General features: G+C 40.6%; 1 protein-coding gene and 1 non-coding gene across 2 annotated transcripts in view; both read right to left on the bottom strand.

Annotated features, from left to right (window-relative positions):
* LOC110369776 (zinc finger protein 433) overlaps positions 1-20,824 on the bottom strand; it is a 37,342-nt gene that overhangs the window by 8,654 nt on the left and 7,864 nt on the right. Inside the window, exons 2-3 of the mRNA XM_021325324.3 lie at positions 4,462-6,392; positions 3,905-4,387 (exon numbers count right to left, since the gene is read on the bottom strand). Coding sequence (XP_021180999.3) covers positions 3,905-4,387; positions 4,462-6,392 — 2,414 coding nt within the window. The remainder of the gene's footprint in view (positions 1-3,904; positions 4,388-4,461; positions 6,393-20,824) is intronic.
* On the bottom strand, positions 15,218-15,289 carry Trnam-cau (transfer RNA methionine (anticodon CAU)). The gene has a single exon. It is a non-coding gene; the product is annotated as a tRNA-Met (tRNA).

Here is a 20,824-nt window from a genome sequence, read left to right as displayed (position 1 = left end):
GGGACTTAGTTCTGGACTTATTTTACGAAAAGCTAAATGACGTTTTTGATAAATGTGTTCCCCTGAAAAAAAATTGTCGAATAAAAAGTAGATATAAATACCCAGTATGGTATACAGCTGATCTGATTAATGAAATAAAAATTAAATATAATTTACATAAAAAATACAAAACTAGTAAATTACCTCAGGACTACGCGGAGTTTGCAAAGTATCGGGCGAGAGTCAAAACTGAGACTGCACGTGCGCATGACACGTACCGCGATCGCGTACAACAGCATTTAGCGAAAGAACCGAGAGCATTCTGGGAGTATATTAGATCAAAAAAGGTGAATTCAAATAATCGAAAATTAATTAAAGATGGACGGGTACTAGCAGATCATGAGTGCGCTAATGAATTAGCTCGTTACTTCCAGTCCGTGTATAACCCGGAACCTCCCGCGCTGAGTGCGGCGGCGGCGAGCGCGGGCCGTGCGGCCGGCGCGGCGGGGGCGGCGCGGGCCCATCTCGCGCCGCTGAGCCGCGCCGACGTGCGGGCAGCGCTCGCGCGCTTGCCCGCTAAGCGATCCGCTGGACCAGATGGTATTCCTGCCTTTATTTTTAAAGACTGCCGTGCAATATTGATAGGTCCGTTATTGCATTTATACAATGTTTTTATTCGATCTGCAACGTTCCCAGATCGTTGGAAACTCACTCGGGTAGTACCGGTGCCGAAGGGCAGTGGTGGGCCTGAACCCTGTGACTATAGGCCTGTGGCAGTGCTGTGCACTCCAGCTAAGGTGTTCGAGTCAGCGATTCACAGCAGCCTGTACCCACAGGTAAGTGCATTGCTATCGGACGCGCAGCACGGCTTTCGTCCTGGGAGGGGAACGACGGGGAACTTGTTAGATCTTATGACACACGTTGTGCCAGCGGTGGATGCTGGACTACAGGTGGACGTGGCCTACTTTGATTTTCGGAAAGCTTTCGACACTGTAGATAATGATATCTTGCTTTCGAAGTTGGCCGCCATAGGCTGCACTACGCACACTCTGACATTCTTTGCAAGTTACTTGAGAGACCGCTGTCAGTACGTTGACTGCAATGGAAGCCTTTCCGAGCCCTACTTTACGAGGTCAGGAGTAAGTCAGGGCAGCAATCTAGGACCCCTACTATTCATATTAACCGTCAATGACTTGCCGAATGTGGTTTATAACTCCACACCATTATTGTTTGCTGATGACCTAAAATTAATTTTAAAAATAGAGCAGAAAGAGGATCATCACATATTACAGCAAGATATAACCAAAATTGAAAAATGGAGTTTAGAAAATAGATTATATTTCAATGTGGCCAAATGCTCCGTACTATCATTCAGCCGAGCACGAAACCCGAGTCATCACCAATATTGCATGGACGGAAGGCCGCTGCAGCGGGTCTCTGATGTCAAGGATTTAGGTGTGCGCTTCACTGCTGATGTGAATTTCAGGACTCATATCAAAAGTGTCTGTAAAAAAGCTTACCGAAATTTAGGGATGATATTACGGTTAGGTAACCAATTTAATAACATAAACGCCCTTAGAGCTCTGTATGAAGCCATTGTAAAGAGCCATCTAGAGTGTAATGCCGTCGTTTGGTCACCACATGAACTCAAATATAAACTGATGCTCGAGCGCATACAGAACAAATTTATCAGATTTCTGTATTCAAAAATGTATGGTGTTTATCCAGGTTATCCGCTGTTGTACCCGACTCTTTTTGTATTAGGAATGGTGGGGTATTATAAAATTGAGGTGAGGAGGGATGTAGCTGTCACCACTTATTTATTTAAAGTACTTCGTGGCAAAATACATAATCCGAGGATTTTAGAAATTATTCAGTTATGTGTCCCGGACGCATACACGGCGCGGCGGCGGCGACCGGCGCTGCTGGCGGTGCCGCGCGCGCGCACCAACCTCCTCCAGCGCGCGCCCCTGACGCGTGCACTGCGCACGCTCAATGCGATGTCAGAATCGGGAAAATTTGATATATTTAATTGTACTCTGAATGAATTCACAAGAGTAGTGTACTGTACCTGCTCTAATATAATTAATGTTTAATTTTAAGTGTGTAGAGTAGTTTAGATTAAGTATCTGTAAAATTGTCAATACACTATTGCATTAGGTTCTCCTGTAATGATAGTTGTATTTTGTGATAAATAAATAAATAAATAAATAAATAGTTTATAAATATTGCTTCAGTCACATTTCAGTGTAGTGATATTTCACTCCGTCCACAGTTAATGAAACACTTGGGAGAACGCTAAGTATAGCAGAGCGTTTAGAGATGTCCCCTTACTTGCTGCACTGACGAATTGTTAGGATTTTATAAGGTCTAATTACAGAACTATGGCCATTTTTATTATGGAGACAATATCTGTAAATAGCAATCGTTATGTAGCCATGTACCATGTGTTAAGCTGCCCTGTGACAAACACACACCTACATACATGTGTTCTGGCTCATTTCGTTTTTCCTCTACTACAAATACCTGCACGGAGTACCTAGTTACTTTTAGAGACAAAGAAAATAAACAACACAAAATGGCTAATAACAAAAGCTAGTTCCAAGTTGTTATTTCAAATTAAACCACCAAAAACCATTCAACCCCAAAAACTCTTTCAAAACTAATAAGCATTAGAGTAATAATTTCGCGTGCATAATCTGGCAACACTGGGCCACCGCGGAGACAGTTAACTCGCGGCGTCGCATTACACTTGCAGTGCATTAATGCAAGGCGTCGCAATAACGCGTAAGATATTACACAAGTTAGATCATCAGCGCTGTTAGACGCCCCCAATGGCTCTGCTATGTCCTACAATTGTCTAGATCCGTTGAAAGTTCCCTTAATGACGCGCCGACTTGATTCATGCGGTCTGCGGCTAAGTTTCTACGTCTTATGCTGTGATTTTAGCATTAATGGAGGAACCAGGATTGGAAATTTCAATTTATATTGGCATTCGAATCCGCAGAGCATATTTGAACTTAATTATGTTATAAAATAACGAGCGATTAGATATTCGGATGTCTGCTTCGACTGGCTCCTGTTTACAGTCGTTCTAGACACGACACCATTGTTCGTGTTTAAATTCAGATACGGCGGCACAAAGGTTTGTCTTCGTAATGGCTATTATGAAAGTATTTGCGCTAAAACATTAAACGCCGAGGACAAACAGCCGTTAATTTTAACGAACCGCATTCAGTTTAAAATGGGCATCGTCAATCCTTCGTGACTGATCCTAACTATTTATAGAGTGACGTTAGACATATAAATCGTAACGCTGGCAGCGCAAGTGTCAAAGCAAATAAACCACACACGATTTAGCGCCATCAAACTGAACGACAGATCAAAATGCAAATCCCCAATACGTTACAGGGACACGTGCTAACAATAAAATTCAAACGTCCACTATCTCTCGCCGACACTAATATTTTGATCCAGCACTCTCTCAAAATACCGTGCATCCGGGCAGAAATTTATTACCACAGGGTATAAAAATGTCATCGTTGGCAACACCGCGGGCGGGAATGTGGTGCGCCTGGGCATAATCAAAGCGCTCTTGTCAAATTATGAATGTATCCCGATATTTGTGAAGGAGTTGTGTGACGCGTGACATGTAACGCATCCGCCGCGCGCGCATGTTATTACCGCAAATTGATGTCGACGTGACTACGCGCTGATGCGCCGTTTATTTCGGTTGTATGCGTTTTGTTCGCGCTTCCGTCTTTATAAATTCTGATCGCTTATTGATTCAAATTGACTTTCTATTCTACGAGCATTGATGGTTATCGCTACACATTAGTGTTCATTGTTAAAAAGTACAACGGTCATGTTTGAACCAATTTCAAATGTACCTAATTACTTATATGTAAATAAAAACAATACTTACTTGCTCGAAAATCTGCTCTTGCATTTTCCGCACTCCCACTCTTCAATCCTCTCCACAATAGCTGGCAACTTCGGTATCTTGGCTATTTCAGTGCTATGCTCATTTCTGGAATGGTTGGCCAAGCTTGTCTGCCGAGTGAAGTTTGCACCACAGATGGAACAAATGAAAGGTCTTTCGAAGGTATGCTGTCTCAAATGCTGGCGCAACGAAGCCTTCTTAAAACTCTTGGGACAAAGAGGACATGGATACTTCTGAACCAATTTCTCCGTGTCTCCAACTTTCAGAAGCTCCTTCTTAGGTGTCGTGTGCAAGACTTCGTGGAAGAAGCACTCAGCTTGAGAGTCGGTGGTGAAGAGGCACTGGCTGCAGTTCCAGAAAATAGAAGAACTTATCTGAGCAGTTTGGGAGAGTTGACAGGCGTTGTCTCTGACGTGGCGAGTCACTTCTTGAGAGAGGATGAACGACATTCCACATTTAGGACACCTGGAAACAAAAAAATAAATAATTGTAAAAAAGATTTAACTACAGACAGAAAGATTTAAGGATGTATAACTTACTTCTTTCGCATATTAGGATGCACTCTCCGAATATGATCCTTCAAAACTAAAACATTTCTTAAAATAACACTGTCGGTGCAGTAAGGACATTTCTTGCTCATGTCTTTTGTTGGCACACCTTGTTCCCTTAAGTTCTCCTTCCTTCTGATTCTGTGTTCTGAAGTCTGCCGATGATGCTTTGCCTCCTCCGAAGAATTGAAATTCATGCTACATACTAGACAAAGGTAGGCTCTCTGCTTATGCTTGGATTTCAAATGAGCAGCAAGAGTCAGGGAAGATTTAAACTTCGCTTTACAATGTTGACACTTGTGGAGCTCTTGATAATTGTCAGTGGCAGTGACCGCCAATGGATGGCCAGTCTTTTGGCAATGTCGTTTCATCTCGATATTGTATTTGAATTCTTTGCAGCAAGCATCACATTTTAATACGGTTTTCTTCCGTATTATGATCGGCATGGATCTGTTGATAACTGCTATGACTTCACTATGGTCTGAACTAGACAAATGCTCTAACATTTCTTGGGAAGATTCGCTATCAAATTTGCAAAAGGAGCACCAAAGTCTACCTTCGATGGCAGAGAGTTTCTGATTATGTTCTTCAGAATACCAATGTTGCATGAATGTAGATAGCCAATTTGTGTAGAACTTGCAGGGACTGCATTGGAAAGGCGATTGGTGAACTATGGCGTCCATGTTGTCTAAAATAAGCTGCTGATACAGAGTTGTGTTCGTATCTGTAGCTTTTCTGAAATGGTAGTGAGATATTAAATGCTTTCCCATCAAATGCTGCCTAACTCTTGATTTGCAGCCAGAACAATGCACAAAATTAGGCTTTCTCTTCCTCTTTTTCTTTTCAATTTTAATACTTAATTTTCTATCGTTTTTATCCTCTTTATTTCCTTCCACCTGTGAGTAAATATCATCATTAACGAATCGTGATGGTCGTGCCAATCGCTTGTCCATTACGTTTTTCATTGGTTCCAAGTGGCCTGAAAATTCCAACTCGTGTTCAGGAAGAACTTTCTTCAAATGCAAGCTGGAACGAAGATGCTTGTCATAGATGGCCCTTGAATTGAGTCTTCTGTTGCAGGGACCGCACCAATATTGTACAGAACCCTTCGTCTGTATGGTTGTCTGCATTATTTGAGTCTTTTCATTAGCACCTGGTACCCATTTGCCCTTCGTATGTCCTGGTGGAGGTGCATCATAATCTTCATCACGTTCATTATTATCAGGCATTATAGGTTTCCACTTTCCTCCAGTGTGTTCTTGCTCTTCCCGCATATCCCAGTCCTCGTGTTCAGGGGAGGCTGGTCTCCATTTACCTCCAGTATAGTTAGGAGGAGGTTTCCATTTACTGCCAGTAGGATGCTCTTCCTCATCATCGTCTTCTGATTCCTCAGATTCGTCACTGTCTTCATCGCCTTTGTAATCATAGTTTATATTGTACGATGAAGTCGGAATATCTTTTTTGACAGCCCCACTGATGCTGGCAACCGCATTTATTAGCTTTGTTTGATTGTCCTCATTACTTCCAATCCTCAGACTGTGTCCTCCAATCCAGTCTTCCCCTCTGAGATTTGTTTCTAAGGGGCTCATACGTGGGAGTTCTCTAGAAGTAGATGGAACAACTAAAGAACTCTTTCTATCTAAATTAGCTTTGCTTATAGGAATGGGTGGAGTGAGTCTCGACAGGGAGGTTTTCTTTACACTGCTTTGTAGCTCCAAAGACTGGAAGAACACATCAGCGCCAAGGTTGTAAGACGGTTCTAGAGGATCTATAGCCGGGAGCTCAGGCTTTTGGTGTTCAGGTTTCAGTTTCCCACATCTTTGCTTCCTGTGCTTCACGTAGTTGTCCAAGCCGACGATGGTGGTGTTGCATTTGATGCAGAGGTGACTGTCGTCATCATCGTCTTCCCTTGGTGACAACATCTGTAACAATGATACATATGATAAGCTTTAGTTGAAAATGTGATGCTTCAAAAAAGACAGTTGGATACCTATGCCTGTATTCCAACTGCACAACGAACAAATTAATCCAAATAATTAAACCTAGAAACAACAGAACAATAAAACATATCCATAAAACAAGAACCTTCATTACAAAACTTAACAAAACGAATAGGTACTACAAACTAGTAAACTAATAATTGGAAGATGGCAACCTAGTTTAAAGTGTTATGGCGACGTCGGAGCAGATCGCGTGGCGGGGAGACATTAATGATGACGTAACACGTCACGATGAACCAATAAATAAACCTGCGATGCGAATTAACCGTAAATAGTTGTTCTGATCTATAATGTATGCAACGAAGCAGTAATAAGTAGCTAAGTTTACGCCGCATAGCACCCGATTGAGTTGTGGAAGTATGCCTATTGTTTTTGCTTTAGCTCATAAATTTAATGATTGTGCATGATCGAACTTGCTAGGGGAATGGTGCAAAAATTGTGTGTCGATTTAACTGTGCATTTGTGTTAGTAGTGCCTCTACGGAATATCGCCTCAGACAATGTTTTGAGGTTCCATTTATTTATTTTCTGTCACATCAACACGTTATTTTCTTCACTCATGTACCTATTGCAAATATTTGCCCTCAATAAATATAAAATTTCTATCCAGCCTCACAGCATATCAATCGCAACAAGCCTTACCAGCCTTGAGAAATCTTACGAAAATCATTACAACAAATTGGGATTCAACTTTCTATACTCCTTCTAAGGTTTAACAAGCTGAGCATAGAAGGCAATGAAAAGTATTTTTCAGTGGAGGCGTCATGGCGCCGAGGACAGTCGAGGTGTGAATCAAGCCATCATTAATAATTCTGCCGCACCTGTCCTATCACATACAACGTTGATTTACCACAGTTTCTCTAGAAAATAATTTGGCTTTTTTATTCTTTTGTTTTCTGTTTACATTCCTTCAGTAACGATTTTGGATGATCATTTGCATGACATTTTCTCTTTTAGGCAGCCTGCTCAGTCATTATGATGTCAGAACAACATCTTGGGGGCTGAAGTTCAAATAACCTTAGAATTTACATGCTAATGGCAAGCGTATGTATTATAATGGCAAGTTATTAGCAATCAAGTGTTAAATATTGGTAGTCAATTAGAAACAACCGTGAGGGCTTCGAAAAACAGTCGTGGGACACATACAACGCCATCTTTTTCTATCTGTCAAAGCCAAATCCCGCCCATTTTAGTGTCATTTTTTAAGGCTCTAAACTACATAACAACGGCCCGAACCAATAACAATTGGAACATCGAAATGACGTTTCAAACAGAAATATAGTCGTATTCCATTCGACTACTGTTGGTTGGGGCTATGAGTGACACGCGTCAATCGGCCGAGCGCGGCCTGACACCATTGTGGCTGACAAACAGCTGACACGTGACGGCTGACAAATGGCCCCGCTGTCAGCCATGTCGTTAACGTCACTGCAGTCATTACACTGTTCGGGGAACTTTTTAATTATTGGAGTCGCTCAACGGATTTGTTTATTGATTTGTTCGATTTTAAAATAGAGGTAGAGTGTGATTTGATGGGCTGGAGTAATGGGTGGGTTTAGTAATTTGGTGATGTTGTTAAGCTAGGAAAAAGCTAATAGGTGATATGGGATAAGAACATTTGATAACGGCATACCAGCCTTTGAGAATATAGCTAGCCAAAAATGTGGCCTATCAGAATATAATGAGTAATTGTGAAGACTTCGCAGTCTTGCAAAAGAAGATGTATGCTACTAAAAGCAGCACCCGAATGTAAAGTAATTATTCCAACTTATCAACTTACTAAGCATAACTAAAATAGACTCCACAACTAGCCGACAAGCTGACAAAACATTTCACACAAACGTCGCAAAAACATAAACTCGTCGGGACGGCAACTGAGCGGACAAACCATAACGCAACGTACTGAGGTGTCACTTACAAAGGATCACTGTGCGAGCTAGTCAGCGGTGACAGATAACTGGCGAGCGGACAATCATGCCAGCGACTAAACGCTCCTCCACGACTACCACTATTTGGGAATGTGACTAACCACGGATTTGAGGTGTTCTTTTTCGAATTCTGGCTTTGGTTGCCTTTTTTTGAATTTAGTAGAAGTTTCCTTCATGTTGGTTCTCGTGTTTGTTCGAAAATGTGGCAACGACAATCTTTACTGAATGTACCTAACTCTACACTTAAATTGCAGTGACTGTAATTAGTTTACCTTCCAGTTGAGTCCCTCTATATTCCAAAAGGTAGTAATGAACGCCGTAATCTACATCATTCATTACATACTTACATTGTAAAAAAACACCAAAAAGGCTTGATTGATCTCTCTGGACTCAAGAATCAATTGGCACTGCCAATCACAAATAGGCGCATAAATAAAAGTCGTTCAGTATTCCATATTCAAAGATTCCCTCGTATTTTTCGCGGCGCGCGCCACCCATCACTCTGGGCACACATCTGTCAAGTGTCAAAACGTCGTGTGTATGGAGTGGTAGTGCGAGTGTGTGGGTGAGCTGCGCTAGTGTGCGGACGTCCGTCAGTCACGCGTCCGCGGAGGCGTGGACCTAGCCCGGGTGGGCTCCACTTGGGACTTACGTTTGGGATGTTGTTTTCACAGCCAAATCTAGTAAGGTGATATAAATAAGATAGATTTTTACTTGTTGTTCCTTCTGAGTTAAGGAATAGGTTCAATGTAATGAGATAACAATGAAATAGGTTGCATCTCCTAAAGTGTCACTAGGGTCCTCAAAAATGCAAGATTACGAGAGGATTACTAGCCATATCGTTACGCAAAAGATCTTACACGAAGAAGAGGATAACCAATGGTAGTTAGTTACATTGCCAACTAAGATTTTTGTTTCAACTACAGAAACACTTTGTGAAATTGTACTTCGAGCATCAAACCCTAGGTGAAAGGACCTATGCTGATGTAACGAAATGATACGCTAAAATAACCCAATCACACATTAAAACTCTTCGAACAAAATCGGTTTCGAGCAAAAGGCAGAACTTTGAAACCGTGCCAGGTCTAGCCACTACCCCAACAACCTAATTCCCTCAATCACAAATCAGCATACAAATGAAGAAATTAAAGGCGGTCGCAAGCGGAACGCATCCGCGACGTCGTCAAAGGCTGTCGCCCGAATAACGACGTCGCCATCGATCGAGGTGCGCCCGCACCCCTCCCCCCGCCACCCTCCGGCCCGCTGCACCCCCCCGCAGCCACCTTACACGTGCAATACAAACGATACGGTTTTTCAACACCTTTTGAATTTGGGACTAATTGTGACATGACGTCACCGGTTAGGGAACGCGCTGCCATTGTTTTGAATTTCGAGCTAATTGTGATGTCATGTCGCTGGCTGGAATTGCACGCGATTTTTATTGTACATATTTTATTAGATTTGAATTTCGAACAGTCTTGATGCATCAAGTTTGAATGCAGAATCAAACATTTTGACGACTGCTGAGCTTTCGTTGAAATTCGTCAAAGGTATATCTTATCTTTGTCTTATATCGTTCAATGTGTCATATCCTACTTAAGTCATGAGCTTTATCATCATCCTCCGAGCCTTTTTCCCAAACTATGTTGGGGTCGGCTTCCAGTCTAACCGGATGCAGCTGAGTACCAGTGCTTTACAAGAAGCGACTGCCTATCTGACCTCCTCAACCCAGTTATCCGGGCAACCCGATACCCCTTGGTTAGACTGGTGTCAGACTTACTGGCTTCTGACTACCCGTAGCGACTGCCAAGGATGTTCAATGACAGCCGGGACCTACAGTTTAACGTGCCATCCGAAACACGTACATACAAAGAAAAGTTGCATTGGTACTTGCCTGACCTGGAATCGAACCCGCGCCCTCATACTCGAGAGGTTGGTTCTTTGCCCACTAGGCCACCACGACACTGTTTCATGTCAAGTCATGAGCTTTATCAGAAAGTTAATAATTCTGTCCGGGTCGATGCACAGCTGACCGTTAATAGCATAATCAAACTTGATTCTTGAAAGCCTAAACACAGGTGCAACATAAATAAACAAGCTAATTATTATACTAATGAATTGATATTAGCTGCCAAAAGTAGATAAGAAATAGTTTCTTTTCAAAGAAGAGAAGTCTTCATCTGCGTGGCATTTTCGTAACTAGATGTTCGGGTCCGCTTTAAATTTAATCACATGCAACTGAGTATCCACATACTGCATGTTTTGGGTAGGCAACCCTTACTGCATTTTTCAATATATGAATTGTTCCTATAAGGAAATTGAAAATGTAGGAATTAATTTCCATTTTCCATCCGAATGAATAAGCTGCTTCATATAGTTAACAGGCCTAGTAGAAACAGTTCGCCTGATCGCGCCCAATGAATCAAGCAACAATGCGATTTAATTAGCTCCCATAGATTACACTCCAATATTTGTACAAAGATACACCGACAAACAAATTTAAATCCAGCATTACGATCACAAAAACTACCTAGCTTGGGAGGGAATCAATTATAATTCCCATTAGAGGGGGGCGGGCCCTTTGATTTATGCGGGTAGTTTGAAAAAATTACGTTCGCTCGCAAGTGCACCTTGTATTGAAGGTTTGCTGATAATTGCTTATTATAATTTTAGTTTCCGCAGTGGTCGGACGTGTAGCTAATAAGGGTAAGCATGTGGTGGTTGCTGGCAAATAGAAAAGTTGTAAAAACGCTATGTTTGTTCAGATAATCAGAGAAGTGCAATTAATGCATTCTACAGTCGATTGGTTTCAAGTTTTAGATTTGTGAAAAATAGACTTTAGTGATAATTTTTCACTCATGAGAGCAAAGTAGACAATGAATCTCATACGGTGTGGTCATAATAATAGTTTATGAAATCACACCTACCTACTAGTACCCTGAAAGTTTGGATGTGTGAATGCTTGTTACTATTTCAGGCAAAAACTACAGACCAGATTTTGATGAAATATTACAGGCAAGCATAACGCATAGGGCAAGTATTTTACATATATCAGACTATGGGAAGTTGCTCCTACTAGACACAATTGAAATCACGAGCAACAGCTAGCACAATAATAACTACAAGACTTCGATTACTCGTCATTGTGAATTCAAGAGCATCTTTTGTGAGAAACAAATATTTTAGTATTAAGTAAGTTAAGTAAGTACATACAGTTCCTATTTACCGTCCAAAGTTTGAAGCTCAAGTAAATACCTTCACATTATTTACCTGTGAATAAGACAGAACTATCTTAGCACCAGAGTTAGCTTCCACGAATGCTGCTCACCCGTCCCTAGGATTTGGGACACTAGTGCAGCGAGCGGGGCTGGAAGGTAAACTGGGTCAAGGTAGCCACAGTTGTGTGACTCTTCGACTATAATGTGACGTGCCGTATGAGAAGGTGAGAGCTTCTTGCCACTAAATAAATAAATAGCTACTTTGTTTCTTGATGGTAAGAAATTGTTATCTTAGAAGCTGTTTTGTTGTGTGTTGGGCAAATGGTTCTATGTAGCTTCCAGTTTTGGAATACAGTGATCTGTGTTAAAATAAATACGTCTAAATCATTAGAATTATAAATTAAGTGCCATTTATATCTAGTTTATTGTATAACAATTAAAAAAAGGGCAAGGGTGACATTCATTTCAGCAGTTATTTCGGACAAATTATACTTTGCTTTTTATAAGAGGACAACATGATAAAGCAAGTTGACACAAATTGATAGGTGCAGGCTTTTATTGCCATAAAAAAATACACCCAACCTAAAAATAAAACTTAGCTTTATTCAGCAGTCTAGAAGTCGTTTAAAAATAAACACTAAATGCATAGCGGGCAGTAGATCCGGGTCCTGAGCTAAGGCGTCTGCAAGTAGGTCAAGGCACTTGTTGCTAACTCTTTGACTAATGTTCCTATATGTAGATGGATGGCGATGCGTCGGGGAACGACTCCAGTTGCATTTTCACTTTATGCTGGCGATTTATAAGAAAAACCTATTTTTCTAGAAAAGGGCGGAAAAGTATGAGTATTATTCTTCTTGTAAATGTTGGAGTACATAAGTAAATGAATCTAATCGTCAATTAGGTGATGTTGGAATAATTTCGCTAAGTAATCACCGATGAAGTATATTTGTTGAAAACAAAGTAAAAGCAGTTACGAGCTACAATGGGTTCACATTTTGCTGATATTCTTAAGATTCCAAAACGAGGATCTCAAACTTTTTGAACTCAAAAAGAGGATAGATAGCAAACTGGGTAGATGCTTCTTCTCAATCGTCTCAAATTACACCAAAATAACATTTAGCAAAAACTCAACACCTACAACGAATATATAAAATCACACGGGGACCAACTTGTATACTTAATCAATTAAAATACAAGCAAATTTCCGAACTAATCAATCTTGTCGGTAAGTTGGCCACACGTCGGCCTCCGGCTGGACAATGTATGCCTCCCGTGGGATTGATAGATTCATTAGTACCAATCTAACGATGACACACGTGTTTTTAACTGGACTGAGGTGAGGGATAAGATTGATTATCATTTTGGGTCCTTAGAGTTTGGTAGTCTTGGAGGCATTTAAAGGGTTCAGGCACTCAGTCGCCACGGGTGATCAGATACCTTCTTATGGACATCAGGTTTCAAAGGTGGACATTAAAAGTGGTATAGAAAGAGCCGACTAATGTCATCCTGTTGACTTCAACGCTATCTCTCCGAGGTATAATAAGACCAGTATGTTATCGGATTACAATATCGAATTGCAGTAATGTGAGATAAGATAAAGTGGATAATCTTCTTTTATTAGTTTGTTGGCAGCGATTTTTTGCGGATTCAAAGCGGATTGACCGGTAAATTGATTTCGCAAAATGTAACCTGTCACGCCAATTGATAAATGCTGAGTGAAGTTTTTTGTAGGCCTTTAATATCTTACAAGGTTTAGTTTCCATAAAATCGTGCAGCTCAGTTACATAGCTATCATCAGACTTGCAATCTTTTTGCTATAAATTATGACCTAGAATTAGTCTTGAGCTAGACGTTGTGCACAGAACTGGCAAATCGACGTAATATTTCAACGCCGGCGCAGCTCCTATATACCACATACACAATAGGTTCAGAGGTGCCTATCCGTCATTGGTTTACCATACAGCAGTCATTAGTCTACGTCACAGTCGTACTTCGAAAACGGAACGTCCGCGCATGGAGTCATTACGCGGGCCAATCAGCGCTCGGCGCGCGCGCACCCCGCCGCGTTCTTTATAACACTCGTGCGCAGGAATATATCACGCGTCAAGACTCAAAAGGGTTTTTTACAAACGTATCTCGTATTCGTCATCGTTATAGTCCCGTCGGAGGCTGGCTTGCGTGGCGTCCAATAAATAATAACATGTGAAAAGGAATTATTTATTAAAGCTTCGTGTCAGTAGGATAGCTCCTTTTTTTAAACCTCACTTCGATTCTTGACACGGATTTGTGGAAATGTATGCGTTCGTTTATTCTTGACTTGACCTACAGTTAGGTTTTGTTCATTTTAGACGTTATCGTGTTGTGTTAAGCGCGTGTTTTGCGAGGCACATGTTGTGTTTTTCTGTTTGCGCGTGTAAGGATTCATAATAATAATATTATTCATGTAGGAGTAATAAAGAGATGTCAATATATAGATACGCGGTGCGTATAAGTTGGTAGTGAATAAATTATTGCTTTGAGTATGAGATTATCAAGGGACTGTTGGTTGCGAAACACAAAGATTGAATTACAGTCGCACACGACATCAATATCTGTGTAGATGTATGAATTAAAATGCCAAATAAACGAATGAATTATGATACGCATTCACTGAAGGGAATTAATACTCAATATCGTGGACACGCGATACGCCGGAGCTATTAGCGAAGCTGTAATTGTAAGCCTCTTAGTTCCTATAGTTAGATCAGGTGAAATGCGTCTTATGAACCTGGTTTTTGAACGTCACATACTTATTAGAGATCATATTTTGAGACTTGGCTACTTGAGCCAATAGCCATAGTCAATACATGTTTTTCCAAAAGATCTACGTAAACAGCTAAGTAAAGATTGATAAACACATCAAATGCCATTCACAAAAACTAAAGCCACCGTCCACGTAATTGAGCCATCAGCACACAAAACAACGATCACCCACCGTTTAAAATCAACAAAAACAAACATAAGTAGAAGTTTTACACGTAATCAAACAATGTCTATTGTTATTGAGTCTGTAGCCGTGAGCGATGGCAATTGAAAGTGCACCGCTATCGGTCCGCTTCGAATAATGGAATAAATCATGCCACCACAATAAACTCGACGATTTCAATTAAACATAAATCTCTTGTGACGGTCGGCTAATGGACTTGATACGTCTATGAGTTTCTTATGTTTGGATTTACAGTCTTTTACAACTAATAAAAGTGTATTTGAAAAAAGCGCGTTTTGTTTTTCAAAAGTTTGTGGTCACCCTACTTTTGAGTTCAGAAGTCTTGAAGTTGTTAAAGTTAATGTTATTACAGAAGTTCGATGGGCCAGGAAGTGGAGTAAATGCAATATGGCTTATATTTTCTATTTCAAAAACATACCTTCATATTGGTAAAAGGTTTGAAATATAAAAGCACTTAAATAAGAAATTACACGAAACTTCAAATTAGCTAGGTAAAATTTATTATGTAACAAAAATTTACGCTTAAAACTATAATCAGCTAAAAATATTACTAAAAACATCAAAATAATAAAAATCTAAAAAATAGAAAACATTACAAAAACACAAAAAGTGATCATAGCAGAGCGTGGTTTCGATCCACGGACCTCTGGGTTATGGGCCCAGCACGCTTCCACTGCGCCACTCTGCTCTTGTTTAACGTGTCGAAATACCGCTTTGGTTACTGTGAGTCAGATTTCAATGCTATTATTAGTTGAGTTACGTGAGTATTACGTTTTTTTCTGTGTAGGAGTGATTACTAAGTTACTTATCATGTAGAATTTTATTGAACTGTTATTGATTCTAAGTAAACGTGTGATAACTAAATTATATTATTTTTTAAGTAAGTACATATTATAATATACTTAGGTGTTTTCGTTGTTATAGTAAGAATTTTAATCTTAAGGAAAATAATCATATTTGTTAACTCACCCTTATTATTAGGTATTACGTAACCATTTTTTATATTTTCCCAACTCCAAGGACTCCACCGCTTAGCTAATCAAACTGGTCCCCAAATTATCTCCCAGAAAACTTAGACGCCTAATTAAGCCCAATTAGCTAAAACAAAATTCCTTTTGAAACGAAAATTGTATCCTTCCATCTAATTCCTAAGAGCGTTATGTCTCGAAGCTCAATAAAAACGTGCTGATATTGTTGTAGACGCGAGCTTGACGTGCTTATTAACGGGAAAATTGAAAATTGACTGAGAAACATGATTGGCAAGGGAATATTAGCTGGATGCAATTTTGCCGGCGAGCTCTTGTTTGCGTTTTTAAAAAGAAAATACTCGTGTGACGTTAATCCATCATTTTGGCGCGAACGCCATTGCTTGCGCGGGAAAATGCAAGCTACTTTATAGTAGACATGGGCGCCGCCCCAGAATTTTGCGGCGGCGGCGCACTGATGAATTTGACACAGCGGCGGCGTGACGCCGGCGGCGTGGATGAGATATATGTATGATAAAAAAAAACTTCAAAAATTAACAGATTTGCAATTCCTTTCGATTCTCCTAAAATTATTCTTGCTGTCATCCTTATAGTCATTGCCATTTCCCTCCAACGCTCATTTACACTCCTTTTTATTCATATTTGCCATTTCAATCATCTTATCTACCACCGCATTTCTAAATTCTTCCGCCAAATCGGCCCTTTCCAACCTGTGCCATTTTATGTTTGGAGGTAACTTTTCTTTGCCCTTTATTGACTTTATTGTAAACGCCACTTCCATAACAAGGGGTCTGTGTTGCGAGTATATCAAGACCCATGACCATAACCCTAGCCGGCATGCCCCTATCAGTCTGCCCAGCGTCGGACTGGCCATACAGTCGAGGTGGCATTTGCCAGCCGGGCCCCAGCCTGCACGGGCCCCCCCCCACAGGCCTGGGTTGAGAGGCATGCGGCAACCTCAGCACAGGGGGGGGAGGGGTGCAGCGTGCCCCCTGTGCTACGGTTGCCCGCGTGCATGTCTCGTAAACTATGCGTCTTACAAAAAATTTGAAAGACAAAACAATTTGCTACAAATTATGACTTGACGAATTTTTTGTAAGATGCATAGTTTACGAGATATCGCGAAAAAAGAGTCTTCACCCCTTTTTTCAAGATGGCAGCCGGGGGACCTGGGCGGCGACCCCACAAACTTGAGATTAAGCTTCTATTGACCCCCCACACATGTCCCAACAATAAAATTGCATCCTGTAATAAATGCAATACTCTGTCCTTAAATTGTAGGTAACATTTCAATGGGCTAAAATTGCCGGAAAATTATGGGAGTTTTATTTCGCTTTCTTTTATGTAAGTATTATACCTCTAGTGGTTATTATTATTATCAATAATAATAGTGTTTATTTACGAAGACATTTAGATACTTTTGATGATGTTTTCAAAGCTGCAAGTTTATTTGCATCCGATGTTCAAGACTTGATGCACGCTGAAAACATTGATCTCGACGTACAAACCACGTTACCGTTACGAAGAATTTCTAAAAAACCGAAGAAACATGAGCAGTTATGTGAAGATGAAGTAGCATTATTGGCTACAGACCCAAAGAGATTTTATTCTATTTCTGTCTACAAAGTCATTATTAATACAGCTTTAGTTAAAATAAACGAAAAATTCATGTGCAACGAAGATTTAATGAAAGATGCCGCTTGTTTGGACCCGAAAAACTTCAATAAAATAAAATCAAAGAAAATGGAATTCCTGATGACGCGCTAAAGTCTATCGCATCAATTGCAAATGTCGATCGAGAGTTGCTGTCAAAAGAACTGGAATCTTTTGCAAATAAGTTTAGTGAACTGTCTAAAACTCTTTGGGATGAGCACGTTTCTCCTAGGCAGCATAAAAATGTATATTCGGCCCCATTCATGAAAATGTATATTTGGGCGACATTTTACGTAGTTTTTGGGTTTTGAGTCTTAAAAAATAATTAAAATTTCGCGCTCGCTTCGCTCGCGTATTCAGAAGCTATATTATGTTTGTATTTGTCAAGAAACAAAAAGTTAAGTACGTTTGGGCTAAATTTTACGTAATATTTGGTTTAAGTCCGAGAAAAATTTCACGCTCGCTTCGCTCGCGTATTCAGAAACTATATGCCCTTATTTTTGCATTTGTCAACAAACAAAAAGTTAGGTACGTTTGGGCTAAATTTTACGTAATATTTGCTTTAAGTCCGATAAAAATTTCGTGCTCGCTTCGCTCGCGTATTCAGAAACTATGTGCCCTTACTTTTGACTTTTGTCCTGTATGTGATTGTTTATTTTCTGTACCTGAAAATATAAACCTCTCAAATTAATAGATTAACAAGTTTGAGATTAACGGCTCAAGATACAAAAAATCCTAGGTATAGATAGGTTGGCTGCTGCCCCACCCTGAGCCCAAAGCTGGCTACGCCCATGCTAGCTTTATATAATTTGTTCTAAGTAAATACCTACTTACTATTGTATTGTATTTTAGTATAGTAATACATTTTTTATAGTTTGTTTATCTCAATTTGTGTATCTCAGTATTTTTCGATAGTATCCCATCACCAGGGTCTAGTCTCGGGCCCCGGGATTGTGATCAGCCACCCGGGCCCTTCCGGCCCAGTCCGACCCTGAGTCTGCCCCCACTTCCGGTACCTTGGTTCACTTGTCCAAAGTGACGGTGAGGTAGACAGGGACGTGATGCATCGGATCAATTCTGGATGGATGCAGTGGCGACAGGTAACTAGCACTATTTATGACCCACGGATGCCCCTCAAACTGAAGGGCAAAATTTACAAATCCGTAATAAGACCTGTCGTCCTGTATGGATCAGAGTGTTGGGCATTGAAAAAGAAGGATGAGAATAGAGTGCATGTAGCAAAGATGAGAATGTTGAGATGGATGTGTGGGGTTAACAGAATGGACAAAGTCAGGAATGAGTATATCAGAGGAAGCCTGAAAGTAGCGTCAGTGGCAGAAAAAATGAGAGGTCAACGTTTGTCGTGGTATGGGCATGTGATGAGACGGTGTGAAACGCATGCCACAAAGAGTGTGTTGAGTAGACCGAGGAAAAGATGGATTGATTGCCTGAGAGAGGACATGAAACAGAAGGGAGTGGATGTAAGTATGTCTGACAGAGAGGAATGGAAGAAAAAGACATGTTGCGCCGACTCCAAATGACTTGGGAATAGGGCAGGAAGATGATGATGGCTCGGAGTACTTGTAGCGGGCAGCAGAGACCTTGCAAATGTAGACAGCCATGGAAATTTTGTCTTCTTCTCATTCCAAAATGATGGAAGGTCCGCATTTTGGAAATGGGTCGATCCCCAATAGCAGAAGCAAGATATTGCCAACATTCTTGATCTAATGGATGATCTTCGATTCCATGACCAACAGCACTATGTTTTTTGGATAGTTTACTCAAAATTGATGAAGAACTATTAATATTTAAAGAAACTGAAGTGTCCGTTTCATTCAGATAGGCAGTCGCTTCTTGTAAAGCACTGGTACTCAGTTACATCCGGTTAGACTGGAAGCCGACCCCAACATGGTTGGGAAAAAGGCTCGGAGGAAGAAGAATATTGCCTAAACAATCGCGAACAAAATGGCACGTCTTAACCTAACTCACGCCGCGCAGCTAATGTCGGCGGCGGCGGCGGCGCGCGTGGGTTTCGCGGCGTGGCGACGCCGGCGCGGCGCCCATGTCTACTTTATAGTCAATTAAGTCGCTTGAAAGACGTGTTATTATTTCTTCTTATACATTTTAATGAGGATTATTTTTCGTGTGCTTTTGATTTAATGAAGAGTTTAATAAAACCTTTTTTATGGTAATGGTAATCAATTAGTTCAAACTATTGAAACTAGATGGCGTTAGTAGTTTGAAATAATGGATAGAGATAAGCGTGGATTAGATATCGATGGAAGTGAAATGAAAATACATATTACGATTTAGGAGCAACTGTCATTTAGTGATTATTTACACGTGTACACAAATGAGGACGGAGGTACATGGGACCTACAATTAAAGTTGTGAGTGGTCGATGTTTTTAAAATTGTTGTTTAAATTCTTGAAGAAAGTTTCTTATATTCTAAAGGCAACTTTAGAATAGATTCACTTAATCAAAATGGTGTTTACTCAAGCTCATGTTTCCAATTAATAAGCCATTAGATATATTGAGTCGTAAATCACCATCCAGTTTCATCATTTAATTTAGTCGAAAAAGCTATGCACAAACTAGTCTTCAACATTATAAAGTAGTAAAACTAGAATAAACACCCACAATTAATTTTTCAGCGTCAATAAAAATATTATTATCGAATAAAAGTAATCGACTAAATAAATTAATCGATTTAACTCGATTTTAATCATCGATGAGCGATAAGCGCCGGCAGCGCCCCTAGCGTCGGCGGGGCGCAGCTGCGTGAGGAGCGTTCCCCTATTATACGTTTATTATTGTCGCGTGTTATTTCCAATATTTTTCGCCATCTCATTACTCGAGCCGCACTGACGGCGCTAATCCGTCGGGAGAAGACGCGCCTTAATGGAGGTGATCATGTGTCCTAACGCGTAACGTATTGAAATATGACGTATTGGATGTACCTTCGGGGATTCAGCGTTAATAAACGAAAAAAAACACTTCGATTATGGAACGCTCTCCCGGACGGGCACGCATCGCAATAATTCTCTCCCGTATGACAGGCCAATGATAAATCAAGGCGACTGTGAGAAGAAATGCCAATAAATATCGCGCCGAAATCCAATAATTACGAGGCAATGAGCCGGTCGGCTACAAATCAACGGACGGACGGACGGACGAACGCATACTAACGTCTTATCCTAACATCAGATTAAAAACATCAATACTTGTCAATAGAGGTCGCCTCCCACGTAATTATAGCCAACAATATCCCGGGGAGGCCGAGACCGAAAAGGATTAACATATATCAAGGTGGAATAATTGAAGGAATCGATTAAATGAAGAGTATTAATTGCTGATGCGCCCGCGCAGGTCGAGATCCCATCGCGCGCCGCGCTTTGATATGTTCTGTTGTAATGTAATATTAACTGACCGTCCGTCCGTCTTTTATGGAATACGATAAATAAATAACATTATGCGTATAGGTAACATAACTTCGAAACTTGCTAGGGGGGGCCTTTAGCAAAACAACATCGCGATTAACACTGTTAATTCCCCAATTTAAAAACCGAACAAACAAATGTAT

Source organism: Helicoverpa armigera, chromosome 9, assembly GCF_030705265.1.
Source record: "Helicoverpa armigera isolate CAAS_96S chromosome 9, ASM3070526v1, whole genome shotgun sequence".
NCBI classification, from domain to species: Eukaryota; Metazoa; Arthropoda; class Insecta; order Lepidoptera; family Noctuidae; genus Helicoverpa; species Helicoverpa armigera.
The sequence above is the reverse complement of the archived record's forward strand: the minus strand, read 5'-3'. Positions and strand labels throughout refer to the sequence as shown.